This window comes from Melanaphis sacchari, unplaced genomic scaffold (assembly GCF_002803265.2).
Source record: "Melanaphis sacchari strain LSU unplaced genomic scaffold, SCAv2.0 Contig54_pilon_pilon, whole genome shotgun sequence".
In the NCBI taxonomy this organism is placed as follows: domain Eukaryota; kingdom Metazoa; phylum Arthropoda; class Insecta; order Hemiptera; family Aphididae; genus Melanaphis; species Melanaphis sacchari.
The window spans coordinates 104,931-121,725 of NW_020271380.1; the positions used below are offsets into that span (position 1 = coordinate 104,931).

Sequence of the window (16,795 nt, forward strand, 5' to 3'; positions counted from 1 at the left end):
TCGGAAGGTTAGATATACTTTAAGGTTAATAACAATAACAAGTTATATAAATTTTAAATATTAATCATATTATAATTGCAATATTTTTAGCAAAAATTAATGCTATTTAAAGTTTTACAAATAGTAGAACTAATTACTACAATAGCAATTTAAATAAATTATAAGATATAATACTTAGTAATATAGACTAACAGCCATAATTCTCAGTTGTTTTTTGTATTATTTTATCATTATATTAAAAATAATAAAATTAATATACATTACAGTGACCTACTCAAAAACTTATGTACAGCAAAGTGGTTACTTTATACGCCCTCTTTTTTATATTTACAATAATTGTAAGCATTGTGTATTTCTACATTTTAGTCTAAAAAATAAAAATTTTAATCTAGAATAATATAAAAAAATATTTATTTGAAATAAAAATCAATTAAAAAATAGTTAACTTCATTTTAAACTACCAAATTAGAAAAAATTGAATATTTTTTAATAATTAGAAAAAAAATATTTTAATTTTTAACTACACAAAACAATAAAAACAGTTCTAGGAAAAATTATTATATATTTAAATATTTTACATGCTAAAAGCTATAATACGCCTAACAGTTATACAAAATCTATATTTAGGTAACCATTTAACTAATTTAATTCATTATTATTAGTTATAAAATTAACCCTAATAACTTAAGCACAAAAATTATAAAATCCATCAATTGTTACAAATTTGCATTTTGGGTTCTGTTAGTAGTAAATAAATCAATATACCTATAAAAGTATACAATTTTATATGTTTTTATAAATATATTATTGTAAGTATACACTATAGATATATTCCAAAATGTATGTCTAACAAACCATATTTCACCTACATATTTTTTTAACACTCAAATATTGTAATTAATATTTATATATTTAATATAAGTCATATGCAAATCTTTAATTAAATAATTTTATTTATAATAATAAATAATAAACAACTAAGATACTTATATTTTACTTTTATCATATTTATAATGGTAACATGCAAGTATGAACCTGCGTTTGAACTTTAAATAACTATTAACTACATGCATGCTTACGATGAAATATATTTTTAGATTGTATGTACTTCTAAACATTATCTTTGCAACTTTGGATTAGAGTTATATTTGTATAATTGTCAAGTTTAACATCAAAGTTTTTAAAAAGGAACGATTTAATAGTTCTCATATTTAATGCAATCATAGTGTAAAATCTAAATATAACAAAACTTTATAAATAGAATAATATAAAAAAATCACATTCAAGAGAAAATAATTTAGAACAAAATCTGTTTTGCATATAAACCAGATAATTTTTACAATACATTTTCAGTTCTAAGGGAAGGTAATAAAAAAGTACATAAATATATTACATTCATAATAATATATTTTTTATTTATAGTTTTTTTTTTTTTTTTGTTATAATTTTATTGAGTGGAAAAATGCTAAAAATGCTAAAAAAAAATAATAATTAGTAATTTGACTTTTGAGATAATTCTACTACTTATTCAAAGATCATATCATGCTCAAAATAATATAAGCATTTTATTATAACCCAAAAAGTCTAAAAATAAGTCAAACACGAATTTAAAAATATATTAGATACCTGATAATTTTAAAATACGTATTTTGTTTGTCAGTCATATATTCAGTGAAAACATTAAAAATATTCACTTAAGAAAATTTTAATATAAACATTTGATAAACATTTTAAATATCTACAATTATTTATTGTTAAATTACAGTAAAATAAGAAAGTTGATTCAGTCGAAAAATAGTTTACGTAAAAATTTATAATCCTCCTAAATTAGTATTTTGTTTTTTTCCGATTATTTCAAAAAATACTGAGAATTTTAAATTTAGGCTACCCAAAATTACTAATCAAATTCAATTTTCCATTAGAAATCATCCTTAAATTTGAAGATTAAATCATTTTCTCACTATAAATCCGCATGTATACAATATATATACATAAATACATACAAAAAATACACATGATAATTAAAAATTCAATTGGAATAGTAATCTTTTACTCAGAATCTAAAATATTAAAAGTATTACCAACTCAATGGAGTAAAGAAAAAATTAACTACATGATGGGAATATAAATATTTATTATTTATATACTAATTCAATCAACATAAGTTGAAATGGACTTCAAAGAAAATCCGATTGTTATAGTTTAGGTAAAGTCTTTCAAAAAATTAATGGTTACGATGTTTTTCAAACTTAAATAATATTTAAAAACGCTTTATTAAGTTATAAAGTGAATAATCTAATTAATTATTAACGATATAATACGATAATCATATATATTATTTATGCAATAAAACAATGTGCAACTTATCAACTATATTAAACGTTTTTTCTACCATTATATTTAAAGAGTAACAAATAACAATGAACTAGGTATCAAATGTTATATACAAATTAATATAAAAGCATTTTACTTAAAATTAATTTTAAATTAGTTTTAAAAAAAAGCCTTAAGTTCAACATTTTTATTTATTTAACTTTTCGATAAATTTTCACTTAATTAACTAAAAAATAAAACATCATACCTAAGTATTAATTTTTATTATAATCAATTATTTAAGTATTGTGAATAACATGAATGCCTACACGTTTTAAACAAATGATTAAATATAAATGTAGATAAAAAAGATACATTATTTATAACATAAAAACAATTTTTTTTATACTTTGATACATAATAATTTATAATCAAAAAATACTTAAACGTTAAAACATTCAACAAACTTGTTTTAAAATCTTTAAGTAGATATGAAATTATTTAAATGTGCTGGAATAAAATATTTATTATTTTAATTAATACAAATATATTATCTTATTTTCTTTGAACATTTTTTCTAATTTAGAATAACACTATGTTTCATTTTAATGATATTCAAAACTAAATCTTAATCATAAGTAAATCCAGACCCATATTTAGGGAGAAATCAAAGTTAGAAATTGCCTCCTCCTCGGGTAAAACATTGGGGACAATACATTTTTACGAGTTTATTTTGTGTTAAAATATAATATCATGTAATATTATGTAACTAGTTCAGTTTTAAAAAAGAGCTCTTTAATACTTATAACTACATACATTTAAAAAATCCTTATATTTCCCAAAACTAGAAAAAATATGATGAATAAAATTTTATATACAAAATCTTTAGGTCATAAAAAATATTTTAGAATAATTTAAGTATTCTTTTCATCAAACAATAAAAATAATGCGAAACTATATAAATGTTATATAGGTACACTTTATATAATATATAAGGATTTATACTCGTATACTATTTTTGTTTGTTGAACACTGGATAATGGACATAAATCTAGTCAATCTAGGTATAAAATTGCCGAAAATCCTGGTTGATCTGAAGTCTATATAGAATGTATAAACATAATATATGTTTGGGATAAATCATAGATAAGACTTGATTGTGGTAACGTCGCTACGCAATCGCGATATCGTATGTAAGTCAGTTCGTCGTTTTCCACCGATCGTTACGGTGCAGTGAAACAAGCTGACACTCGCCGCAAAATTATTGTCAATTAATACAATAAAACATATATTTGAAAGTTATTTTATATTCAGCGTAATAATTTTATTATACAGTCCACAAATATCTAACAATATACAAATCTATTCTACGTGACACAATAAAAATTTCTAAAATAAAATACAGAAATTTTACAATTTTATATCAATTAATTAGTAATAAGCATTCATTTTTTTTTCCCATTCTATAACAACAATTTTTGTTAGCACTTATTCGTTAAACGACAATTTTATCGGTTACTCATAACTTATTCCAATTTGTAACATTGAGTTGGTTTTTACTTAATAAGTGTATGTTTTAAAGACATAGAATACTAACTATTGTATATTTGTTTATTTCAGTTACAGGACTATAGGAAGCAAAAATGGATGGTAAAAACTAAAACAATGGAGAAATAGAAATATTTTTCCTATACAAAAAACGTACCTTGAGATACATGATAAATTTTAAATACTACATTGGGTGCATCGTACAGCATCTATATTGCATAGATATACTACATACAGGTCAAGTAATCGTGTTCTTTTTATACTAAGCGGAGAGGTGAATGTATTGATTTCACAATTATATGTGTGTGTTTTAATGTTCAATTTATAAACAAATTACCAAATAAAGTGAAAAATATTGTACTTAAATGGTATTAATAATTTGCATATATTTGATAACGCATGATAAATAATAATTTTTAACGGTATTTCTTTATTTTACCTGACTTTTCATATGAAGGTTTTAATATTTGTTTTCCTCCATTATCATCAACCGAATACACTGTAGACATTGAGCTAGACCATCGTTTACAATGGTGACGACGGCATCGCTGCACAATCTACAAAAAATGCAATTAATAAGATGTTATTTGAACGTAATTGATATAAATCATTAAAAGTAGGTACTAAAAAATATCATTATACAATAAAAACAGAAATTTAATACATGATAATGAAAACATTAAAACTTATTCACAAGAATACTTATATCAAAAAGAAAACAAATCTAATTATTTATAAGCTATAATAATGCATTAAACATAATTTTCTGCATTTTAAAATTTTGAGCGTTGGGATCAATGTATTTTTTTTTTTACAATAATGTGTGTATTTATTTTATTTTTTTCATTTAATTCATTTCTTCCAAATTAAATGTATACAAATTATAATAATCATTAATGTCATTAATTGTTAATTATACAGTCAATATATAGTCAATAAAAGTAATATATTTATAATTTTCTTCTTTCCTATCCGGATAAAAAAATTATTTTACAAAATTTATTTGAATTCTATTTTTCATTAAATATTTATAAATAAGATATTATTTATTTTAAACTTCTTAATATTCCAATACTAAATTTACTATAGAAAAGAGCATACAAACAAATATAAGTATAAAAGTATCAAATTTTATAAGTTAATTCAAGTAATATTAACCTTTATACTCTTAATATTAATTATAAGCAGCACTAACTTCAAAGATAGGACCTGGTGTTTGTAATTTAATAGTTCTGGAATAATTGAATACATATTATGATATATGTATATATATATATATATACATAGAGTTGTACACAAGCATTTTATTTTCATTTAAAATAAAATTTAAAAAAATTCATTAAGAAAATAATATTTTTAATTGACTTAAAAGTGAAAATATATTTGGATTATTTTTAAAAGATAGATACGTGAAAATCGATTTAAATTTAATATATACGTGAATTCATACACAATTTTTTATTTTTTTAGATTTTTTAATACTTGTAACAAATGTTTTTAAATTACATATTACATTTAATAATTATATTAATGTTTTATTCCTTTTTTAATACTAAAGTTTATTAAGAATATAATTTTTTAAATTATTGATAAAGATGATAGTAATTGAACAAAATTAAGCAATAATAAAAACATAAATTAACTTTTATTGAACATAGGGTATTATTGTATTTCGTGACAATCATAAATATAATCTACGAATATATTAGCTAGGTATCGCACGCAGTTGAAAAGCACATGGGTTAATAAATATTAAAGTTAATGGAAGGACGATGAAATCATTGTTAATAAAATGTATTATGTTTAATATTATTCTACATTGTACAATGTAAAATAGTATATTATATGATTGTTTATCCTCCATCGATTTATATGATAGAATCTATATAATAACTTATAAGTAATAAGGTATAAATGGTATAATTTAAAATAATGCGTATTTCAAACTTGTGAATTTGATGTCATACTACCATTTTTGAGTTGGTTACACATTGTACAGTTTTTGGAAGATCGCCAAAAAAATAAACGTCAAATTTGATTCCAGTATCAAATTTTTTAAAGTTAACACCAAAGATAACCATAAACAAATTAATTCCGAATATCAAATTGTGATTATCAAATTAATAAAGTTCTATACTTAAACACTATTTTAAAGTTAAAAATACACTTCTGGATTTTACGATTTAATTGAAGGTAAACATAATTTTTTATATTTAAATACATAATTAACGGATAATTTTCTTAAACTTAATCCAGAATGATAATTATTTATAGTAAATTTAGGTAAATAATGTTGCTTGATTTAAACTGAGGATATAAAAAAATTTCATAGTGGTTAAATTTATTTTGTTTATTTGTAGAATTGATTTTTTTAAACTAAAATTATAGTATATTAAAATTTTAAATGAAGCGATTTTTTTTTTTTATTATTATTATTATTTTAAAAGACATAAAAACGAAGATGTACCATAAGTAAGTCATAAGTTCTATACTTAGAATATCTTTAAAGAGTTTAAAATAATTTAGTTTAAGATGGATGATCGACCAATAAAAGAATAAGGTAATAGATATATCGAATATATAGAGTATGTGTAAAGGTTCTAAATCTCAATACATTCAAATATGTATCAATACACTATTTTTACCCTTAGTGTATACATAATACATCTAACTTAGATAATTCGGATTTTATCAGATGTATACAAAATATAGTCATTATTGTAAATAAAAACTACATTTTCAATAATTTTTATTATTAGTTACTTTTATTAATTATTACCACATTATGTTTTGTGATAATATTTTTTTAGCTATTTGTTTATTCTCAAACCTTCTGATCTTTAGTCCTCCACGTTTACGTCAATAGTAAAATTAATATTTAAATAAATGTGGTCCTTAATACTAACAATAAAGAATTTGTATTATTAGATGAAATCCGCCAAAAATCACGAATACAATTATTTATTTATTCAAAAGAAAATGCGTAAATGTAAGCAGTATACGGCAATAATATAACACCTTTGAAACGCAAAGTATACATTTTAAATGCATGTATCGTATAGTATCATAATATTAAACAATGACGCAGTATGTGAAATGAATATACCGAGTACTTGACCTCGACAAACCACATTAATGACATCACATCCAAATGTGGACATTGAAACCAGTTGGTCATGTTTATATCATATTATACGTAATATAAATTTAATAGTTTATGATTTAGGTATTTACTGAGTAAAAATGAACCTACATATTATGATAGATATTGTGTATTACCTAATAAATTATTATTTTTTATTTAAAATTAACCAAATTATTAATAAATCAATATTATAAAAAAAACATAGATAAAAAATGCAACGTAAGTAATAAAAAAATGTAACTCTTATAATAATTGTTTAGCTATAAGAAAATAAATATAGATACTTGTAACTATAAATATATTTTCACATAAAAAAAAAAAAGAAAGTATGATAATACAATATAATAGATACTATGATAATATAATTGCGACGATTACAAATTATAATAAGTAATAATTAATCGATCAATGTTTATATGATAATTAAGTATAATGAAACGTTGTTTATTTTATTATCACTGATTTATTTGTTTTTAATGGGTACCAAGTAACTAATCGCGTAATCGCCATATAAAATATATCTAAATTGATCAAAAAGTAATTTCTTTTAAAATTACACCTTAAGTTATAAAAAAATATTATCGTAACGCTCCAACAAAGGATTGTCTTCTGAATTTTTAAAAGCTTGTTGTTTTTGTAAAAGGTTAATCAAAAAGGTATTATTAATTTTGTATTACAAAGAAAGTTGAACGTAATAAAGTTCCTTACTAAATACAAAAATACAATTTACCTACTTTACGTTCAAAAAAATTTAATTTTAAATTTATATCCATCTAAATATTTAGGTATAGAGATATTATTATCCCCGTAGAAAAAAAATATTTATCGCAAAAACCAAAGTTTTATTACAAAAAATTGGATTCTTGTCAAAAATGAAAGACCATCTTTTATTCAGCACTTGGCATCAGCATATAACTCTTAAAATACATTTCTTTAAATATTGAACTCGTAACTCGTAGAAATATTACAATGTAGGTACCTAGTCCATATTCTATACAGGCATACAGACAATAATGAAATAGTTTGAAAATTGACTTCATTGATCATAACAATTTTATTAATGTATAAATAACAATAAAATAAATGTTTATACTTATTAGTTAAAATTTTATTTTTTAAAGTACCCAAAATAAGTAATGTAATGTTTATACTAAAAGAAAAACAATTTATATACAATTAATAGAGATACCACAAAATACATTAAATAAATTAAATCTATTTATCTATTCTATAGAGTGTAGATATACTATTAATATGTAAAAATAGATAATACATAATTATATAATTTCATCTACGTATATAATAGATGAAAATGTGTTTTTTAATTTATATCATAAATAATACAGGATTTTTTATTTTTAATAAATGAAATTATGGTTATATCGACTCAATGAATCTAGATGTATTTACTTTCATTGATATTGAACAAGCAGTTGTGGCCGAGCGGTTAAGGCGTCTGACTAGAAATCAGATTCCCTCTGGGAGCGTAGGTTCGAATCCTACCGACTGCGGAATAATTAATTTTAATATTTCTCATGAAGAATTTATAATAAATTATTTATATATCGTTGGTATGACTATTTTATTTCATAAAACTACTAAAACATATTAAATAATAAACAAAAAATGTAAATAATTAATCATATGTTTATTATGTGGACTGTTATCCATAATAATATATTACATTATTATTATTATTGTATTATGATGAATTTAAATTTCTAAATACATGTATTGTGTTATAATTTATAATAATATTGTTATTTTCGGATACTCACAATATGTAAAAATAAATAACACGACATACAATATTATTTCGAATAAAAGTTTGATCTCAAGCTATATTTTAACAGTGTTAGGTAATTTTCATTACGTTCACATTATATAATTTGTGAATGACATGTAAACTTGCTCACATTTTTCAAGTAAAACGTAATCATGAAAGAAATTTATACTTTTAAAGAATATGAACAATTTTTAAGTCATTAAAAATTAAATTCTTTTTTTTTTTAATTTATAAATTTATTTTTTAAAATATTATCATGTTACTGACTACTGTATCGATATACATATTGGTATCGACAAATTCATAATTAATATACAATATTTAATTTTTTCATTATTAAGGTGTATACAATCTGTACTTATTATCTGTGGCGTATCCAGAATTATATTTGAGAAGGGGGGGACTCACACTGTTTAAAATTTTTCCAAATATACAACCAAAAAGAAAAAAATCAAGCGGGCCAGAGGCATAGAAAGCAAAAAAAAAGGTCATCAGATAAAAAGGATCGCTAGTCACCCGACTAATAATCTCAATAAAAAAAAATATAAAATACGGGGAATGAAGCACGGGCCTCATGGCCCCCTCAAATATGCCCCTGCTTATTATCTCAATAAATATATGTAGGTGATAATAAAAAAAATTTACATGTTTGTTTGGAGTAAGAAGTCACACATGAGTGACACTTAATTGGAAATTGTTTTTAAGTTATCCGTTTTTGTTTGTTTTTATTTTTTTAATTTTAAGTTCAGCCACCAATTTATTTTAAGACAGCGCCTGGGATTTCCAAGTATATTATGAGAGGAAAGGTTCCTTATAAGTGGATTTATCATGGGTTTGAAGACGATTGTGATAAAAAAGTTTTTAAAAGCGTACTGCTTCATCAGCCATGGATTTCATTAAAACATCTTTATTCAATATGTAATTAGATTTACACGGCGGGAATACGTTATCTTGTTTAAATATTTTGGAACTGTTAGATTTTTTTGGTATTAAAAACTTTTTTAGTGGGTATCCTATAATTGAAAACTAAAGTGGTCTGAGTAATATATTGTACAAAAGAACTTATATAGGTACAATATTTAAGATTTTTTTTTAAATGTTTGTACACTTTAAAAAATACTCTGTACCTACATTGTTGATATTTATTTTATGTACGTTAAGACTTTTTTGTACCTATGTTAATACGTTAAACTATATTTTTATCGAAAGTGCATTATACTTTTATAATTAATAATAGTTATATTAATTGAGAGGAGATTATTTTGACATTAATATTTAAATTTCAAATTACATCATACCTACCAAATAGAAGTATTTTGAAGTAAATTGGATAAAAATATTATATTAAGTATATATGAGTACGGGTATTTTAATTTATAATTAATGTTATTATAATAAATAATCTAGTAATAAATGTTATCATTATACAACATTAAATTATTACATACACAAAAAAATCTTTTTTTATAAATTATCTATAATTTACAGGTTGTTTTATTTAAAAATTCGTCATAAATTAATAATTTAAATTGAAAACTGGATAAACAATTTTTGAAGAACATTCCTTTAAAAAAAAAGTGAATGACTTCGTTTTTTTCCGCATTGAACGCTAACAAGAATAAATCCAATTTTCTAGTGAACTTCCCGAACATCATATTTTAAATATGATAGGAAAATTTAAAAGATATAATATGTATTATGTATAGAAAAAAATATAATAATATATACTTAAAGATTCTTTTAAAAATTGTTTCTCTACTAGTCTACTAGACATTGTGAAATCAACAAAAATTATTTTATTTATAGTTATTTATAAAAGAAGTTAAAACAAAACCTAATTTCTTACCTATATTTAAGACCTTTGGAAGTTATAGAGATCTTTCAAGAGCATAAAACAAAAAAAACTTTAATGATCTCATATCGTACTATATATCTATGGTTATTTATAAATGTTATTGCTAACTAGATATGAAAATGAGTGAATTGTGAGTCTATACTGTCTATAGTATAATATTAGTATATTATATAAGTCCAATTAATTGCATTATTCACACCGACTTTGATTTAATTGGGAGTTTTTTTTCTTTTATATTAAGTGATACAATAAGTCGATGAAGGGTCAGATGTTGCGTGTATGTAGATACAATATAAAGGAATAAAACCAACGCCCAAACATGAGTCTTAACATTGATCCGATAGCGCGCTAGCGCGACCCCCTGCACCTCTCCCAATCACGAGTCAGTGCGTCGTACGATATACGTTGTACGGTGCGATCGCGTTGCGTGTTTCACATACCGGTCATAGGAATTGTCAGGGTTGGATGTGAGGTGAAAAATTCAGAAAATTTATACAATGACAATAGGAAGAACTGAAGAAAATGTAGGTAAGTGCACGGTCAAAGAGTGTTAATATATAACAACAAAAATGCAAGTATTCTTTTGTTTATTGTATAATAGAACAACCATATAGAACAAAATACCTACCTACATGAAAAAAATATCATAATCACTAATGTATCACTAGTGTGATTTGATATTTGCTAAATTTATTGTAATACGTTGAATCAATTTTTTTATTCTATTTATATTCAGTTCACGTCTTAAAATTAATATTTCCAAAGTTTCACTTCGATATATATTTTTTTTTACTTTCACAACATTTTTATTAATTCTATTTTTCATTCTAATAACAAAACAAGTAATTGATATTTATAATTTAAATGTAATATATTTTTATTTTGCATAATATTATTTACGTTACCTCAAAATAATGATACATTTTACCTATATGTATATACACTTATAAAACGTACACACACACACACACACAAAATGTATAAAATAATACACTTAAAGAAAGTATAAATACACATTTTTTTGTTTTTATAACAAACCTTGTAAAGTTAGATATAAGTTCTTCAATTTGATGCTTAGGTGTATATTTTAAAACATTATTCAATCTACACATCCATTCAAGTCTCCAACACTGCTACGTCTTCTCAGTTAAAATTTATGAGAAGAAATATTTTTAGAAAATATATTTTTTTAAAGTTTACATATAGATAGCTAGTAATTCTAAAAATATTATTTACACATTCAATATTATTTGAAGTAGGTGCAATAGATTCATATCTTGCTAAATATAAGATATACCTAATGGAAATATCACCATTTAAGTAGCGAAAATTTGAATACTAACTTTTTAGATCAAAATGTTTGTATAATATTCTTTAATGAATGTACACTATGAAAAAAATATAATTTCGTATACTAATCAAAAATATATAAATATACTTATAACTTATAGTTATAACTAAAGAGCGGATTTTTAGGTTTTTACATATTTTTATTGGTTTTATGCAGCTTTATGAGAGTGAAAAATGAGGACGATTTATCTATCACAAAGTTTGTAGGAGAAAAAATTTATTTAGCATATTAAAGCATATTTTGGACTTAAGAGAATATTTAGCCTATTTTTCATATTTTAGAATATATTCTATTATTGTTCATAAAAAATCATAAATTAATTTATCGATTTGTGATATTTTCCAGCAACAATTTAAAAAAAAAATATATTTTATATAAGAATGATAAAAATTAAAAATCATTCAATTATCTACTTGTTTGTAATCAAATTAGTAATATTGGTCATTCTGTTACTCTTAATCCATGATTGTACTTACGGTCTTATAATAACGTGATAAGAATGATTTCTAATAATAATTCTATTTTATTTTTACTTTTATATTGTTTATTATTTTAACTTTAATGTCTGACGATCTAGTTAAATTTTTAATATTCATTTTTATTTTTTAAAATGCCGAAAATTAACAAAAGTTTAAAATATTCATATACCTATAATTGTTTTGTATTTTTTATAATTAAATAATGTAACCAAAAAGGAATGGTACATAAGTTATTTATTGTTTTTATTGAATTATTTTGGAAAAAAAAACAAATCATATTATCTGCATATTTACAAGTTTAAGGAATATTTAGAGAATATTTTAGGATTTTTTTAGAACATATTAGCATCATATTTTAAGTTTTTAAGAACCTAAAAATCCACTCTTTACTTATAACCTTTACGTATAATAAAGTTAAAACTTAAAATAATAAAATCATAAACTATACCTATAGGTACTATATATTTATATCTTATACCTACTAGTAAATATTTTCATGATTTAATTAAATAAATATATTGGAATTTTTTCCAATTTTTATCTGTAGGTATGTATTGCATATAAAGTGAATTTACTTTTTACTCGCATGTTATTAGTTAAAAAATAATTTCTCTGACTGTATTTATTATTTAGAAATTCTTAAATTTCAAGTAATAAAATTAAGTAAAACACGATTCCGTACGTTTTGTACCCAAGACTTTAGTGTAATGTTGCCAGATTTTAAAAGGTTACAAATGTATTTAACTTAGTTATAAGTACATTTTTTGTACGTAACTATTATTGGAACATTTACATATCTAACGTACAACAGCTATATCTTATTTTTATTATCCCCGTTGTACGTTATACATTTAACCTATTCGCCAGTCTATAATCCACGTCATTTTGTGTAAAGTGCTATGTGTTATAGAATTCAAATTTTTAAATAATTAATATGAAAAACCAAGTGAAGTTTATTATTTCAGAAAAACGAAAATCACTTAAATTACTTAATTTACATATATATCGGCTTGTAAGAACACGAAAAGATGGTTTTAAAAAATGGTTATGTAATACAAAAATTACGCTACTTTAGTATTGTATCAAACGGAAATTTAATCCATCAAACATCAAATTAACATAATTATTGTGAAAATGTAATCCAAAGTTTCAAAAGACAACTTTTGAAAGAAAACTGTATACATTTTGAGTTTTAAAATACCCTAAGCTTGAACTTAAAACCTTTTTGGAAACACCAATAATATTTCAGCCAAATATCAATAAATTATCAATACGTCCATGCATAATAAGTTAAATATAAAAACATCACCATTAAAAAAAAATCCACCCAATTCCTTCACTTGTTTAGGTGCACAATTACCAAGTGCTGTACCAATCAACATAAATGTTTCATAGTTATAACATTAATCATAACTTAACACTTCAATGTATGTTTCATATACTATGATTTTCAATTATAATACAAGTACAAATTGGTTGCAGTGGTGACACATTGAAATATCTGCAATCAAAATGTTAACAGACTTTTTTACATGAAACTACGTACCACTTTGAAATTTTTACAGATAACATATTTTTATAGAATTAATAAAACGTTCAAATTGTGTGAAGGTGAACATTGGCTAATGGATATATTTATAAGTGAATTATTATAATTTTACAATTTCTATGTAAAATATTCAAGTCATTTTTGATTAGAATAAAATAACTAAAACGTTGTGTTATTTTTTATAAAAAATTTCATTTTATTTATTTTATTACTTTAATAAGCCTTTATAAGTACAGAAAACTATTTATTTTTTGTATATTATTATATATTAGATTGTCTCAATGACAACTATTTAAATCTGAATAATATGTATAAAGATTTCAAAAATTGATGAACGTGACAGTTAAATGTTCATAACCTTAAATCATCACTTAAGAGACTTGGGTACCTAACTACTAGAACGAATATGTCACAAAATACAAATTATGTTAAGTACAGAAAAAAATGTAAAAGAGTAAATATAGTTTACAAAAATACGTTGTTAAAGTAGTTATTATATATGAAATAAGTATTAATTAGTTAATGTTTTGATACCAATATAAATTACATATTTATTTCCATATGAATAAAGGTAACCAGGCTGTAAGCTTAAAAAAATAAAAAATAAATATTTAATATGAATTACAAAGTAATAGTTATGTGGTAGTGAGCATATAGAATCTGTGATCTATACGTTTACAATTTTAGCACTTCTGAAATTTGAATTTTAGTTGTAAATAGATAACAATAATATAACAAAATATATTCATTGAAATCCAATTAAATTTATTCGTTTCAAAATATATGAGTATATTAATTAAAATAAAATAATAGGTGTAAACGGAACTTGTGCGAATAATTGACGTAATTGTTTCACTCTTCAGCTGTAGCAGTCCTCGTAACGAGTATAAAATTATGATGCATAATATAATTTACCCAGTATGCAATGAGTAAAGAAAGTACAACTCGTCATCATTTAACTACACGGCGATAATATATTATTTTGTACCTACACCAAATCCCTAAGTTAATCAGAACTAAACTTTGCGACGATGTCTTCTAACAACGGTTTTCCCCGGCGGCCAGCGGACTTTTAATTATGTATCGCAGCGCATTAATGTCTCATGACTTGTCTTTGAACGGAGGATGGAAATAATTTGTTTATTTTTAATTTCAGCGATCGTCTTAAGCATACATAATACGGAAAGGTATACAATAAATTAGGTATATATTCCTTTCTAACTCGTCAGATACAATGATAGTTTAAATAATAAATCTTTCGATAGATAACCAGGTGGATATAGAGTTTAAGTACCTAAAAATAGGTAACCAAATGCTTATAATTTATACCGTATCAAGATCAGTTAAGGTCGCAGGCTTTCTAAGGATGGCTGACCGAACCATGTACATTTATAAGCTTTTTATTGAGATGGTATTATAAAAATTACCATTAAAATAAATCTATTATTTTGGCATATTATAATAAACTTATAAAATTATTGTAGATTTGGGTTGTGACTAATAAACAATAATGAAAATTTTAAATTTAATTTAGTCCGGCACTGATGTTTATAACTTTTAATATTATACAAGATAATAAGGATTATAATTGCATTTAATGCGATGTCACCAACGCATGAACCGCGTGGTGTTATAAAATATATATATAGTAATTTTTAATTAACATATTACGCAATAGGACAACTATAGACCCGAAATCTTAAGAGGTTTTGGCTAAACTTTTATCTGAAAAGTGGCACATGGAGATTTTCCCCCTAATATATATGATATTAAAAATACATTTTATTACAATACACAGAAGTTCTTTTTTAAGATCTAGCTTTTTAGCCTTTAGAAAGAAATTACTCAAATGTTAGTCTCAATTACTTATTTGTGCATGAAAGACTTTCTGCAAATAGTAGAAATTTAAAAACTCACAAATATCTTGTAATTAAAACAATAAATAAGCTAATTAATGAATAAATTAGATCTATCAAACAACCTAATTAATTTTAATTTTACATGTGCGATATGCTAATTAATACCTATATTGGCTAATTGTATTATAATAATTTACAATATAGATAAATTAATTTAAGATTTTCAAAAAGAAAATGTTTACATCCATAATTTTTATTTTTTGGTAGGGCCGGTAGGGGGTGTTAATTATTTCAGGAGAGCTTAGCCCTCTCTAGTCTACTTCTAGTAGGGTCGATTAACTCTGTTTTCCATTGAACCGGACACCCCCAAGTATACCTCTGGCAATAATCAGGCCCTATTATTTGTAAAATTTCAGACTGCACACTTAATTTTACTGCTTTAAACGGAAATTTGATTCTCGTTACTGTCTTGGAAAAAGAAATGTATTACATGTATATATAATAATAATTTAATACAACAACAAAATACTTTTGACTGATAACAATGTTTGAAAATTTAAATTTAGTATAATTTAAATTTAAAAAATTTAGGAAATACTTATGTTTTCTAGTAGTTGGCATTTATTTAATTTTTGTTTTATAGACTGTAGTGCACACTCGTACATTCATGGTGCACATTGTGTGTCGTAATACACATAAAAATAAGGCTTGGCAATAACATAATTAATGAAATGATACCTACATTTAAAGTTATCATAACAATCTATAAATATAATTATTAATCAATAGTAAGATTTTACAAAACTAAAATATCTAATATTTTATAAAAAAAAATCCTTTTTTTCTAATAAGTACAAGAGTATAAAACTATTTTTATTTAACTATCATAATAAATAGTAATTTGAAATAA

At 22.9% G+C, this 16,795-nt stretch overlaps 1 protein-coding gene and 1 non-coding gene across 2 annotated transcripts in view; one reads left to right on the plus strand and one right to left on the minus strand.

Annotated features, from left to right (window-relative positions):
- The window catches only part of LOC112599658 (calcium uniporter protein, mitochondrial), a 68,883-nt gene that overhangs the window by 51,404 nt on the left and 684 nt on the right, over positions 1 to 16,795 (minus strand). The window contains exon 2 of the mRNA XM_025346654.1: positions 4,301 to 4,418. Within this exon, the coding sequence (XP_025202439.1) occupies positions 4,301 to 4,418 (118 nt within the window). The remainder of the gene's footprint in view (positions 1 to 4,300; positions 4,419 to 16,795) is intronic.
- Trnas-aga lies at positions 8,436 to 8,517 on the plus strand. The gene has a single exon. It is a non-coding gene; the product is annotated as a tRNA-Ser (tRNA).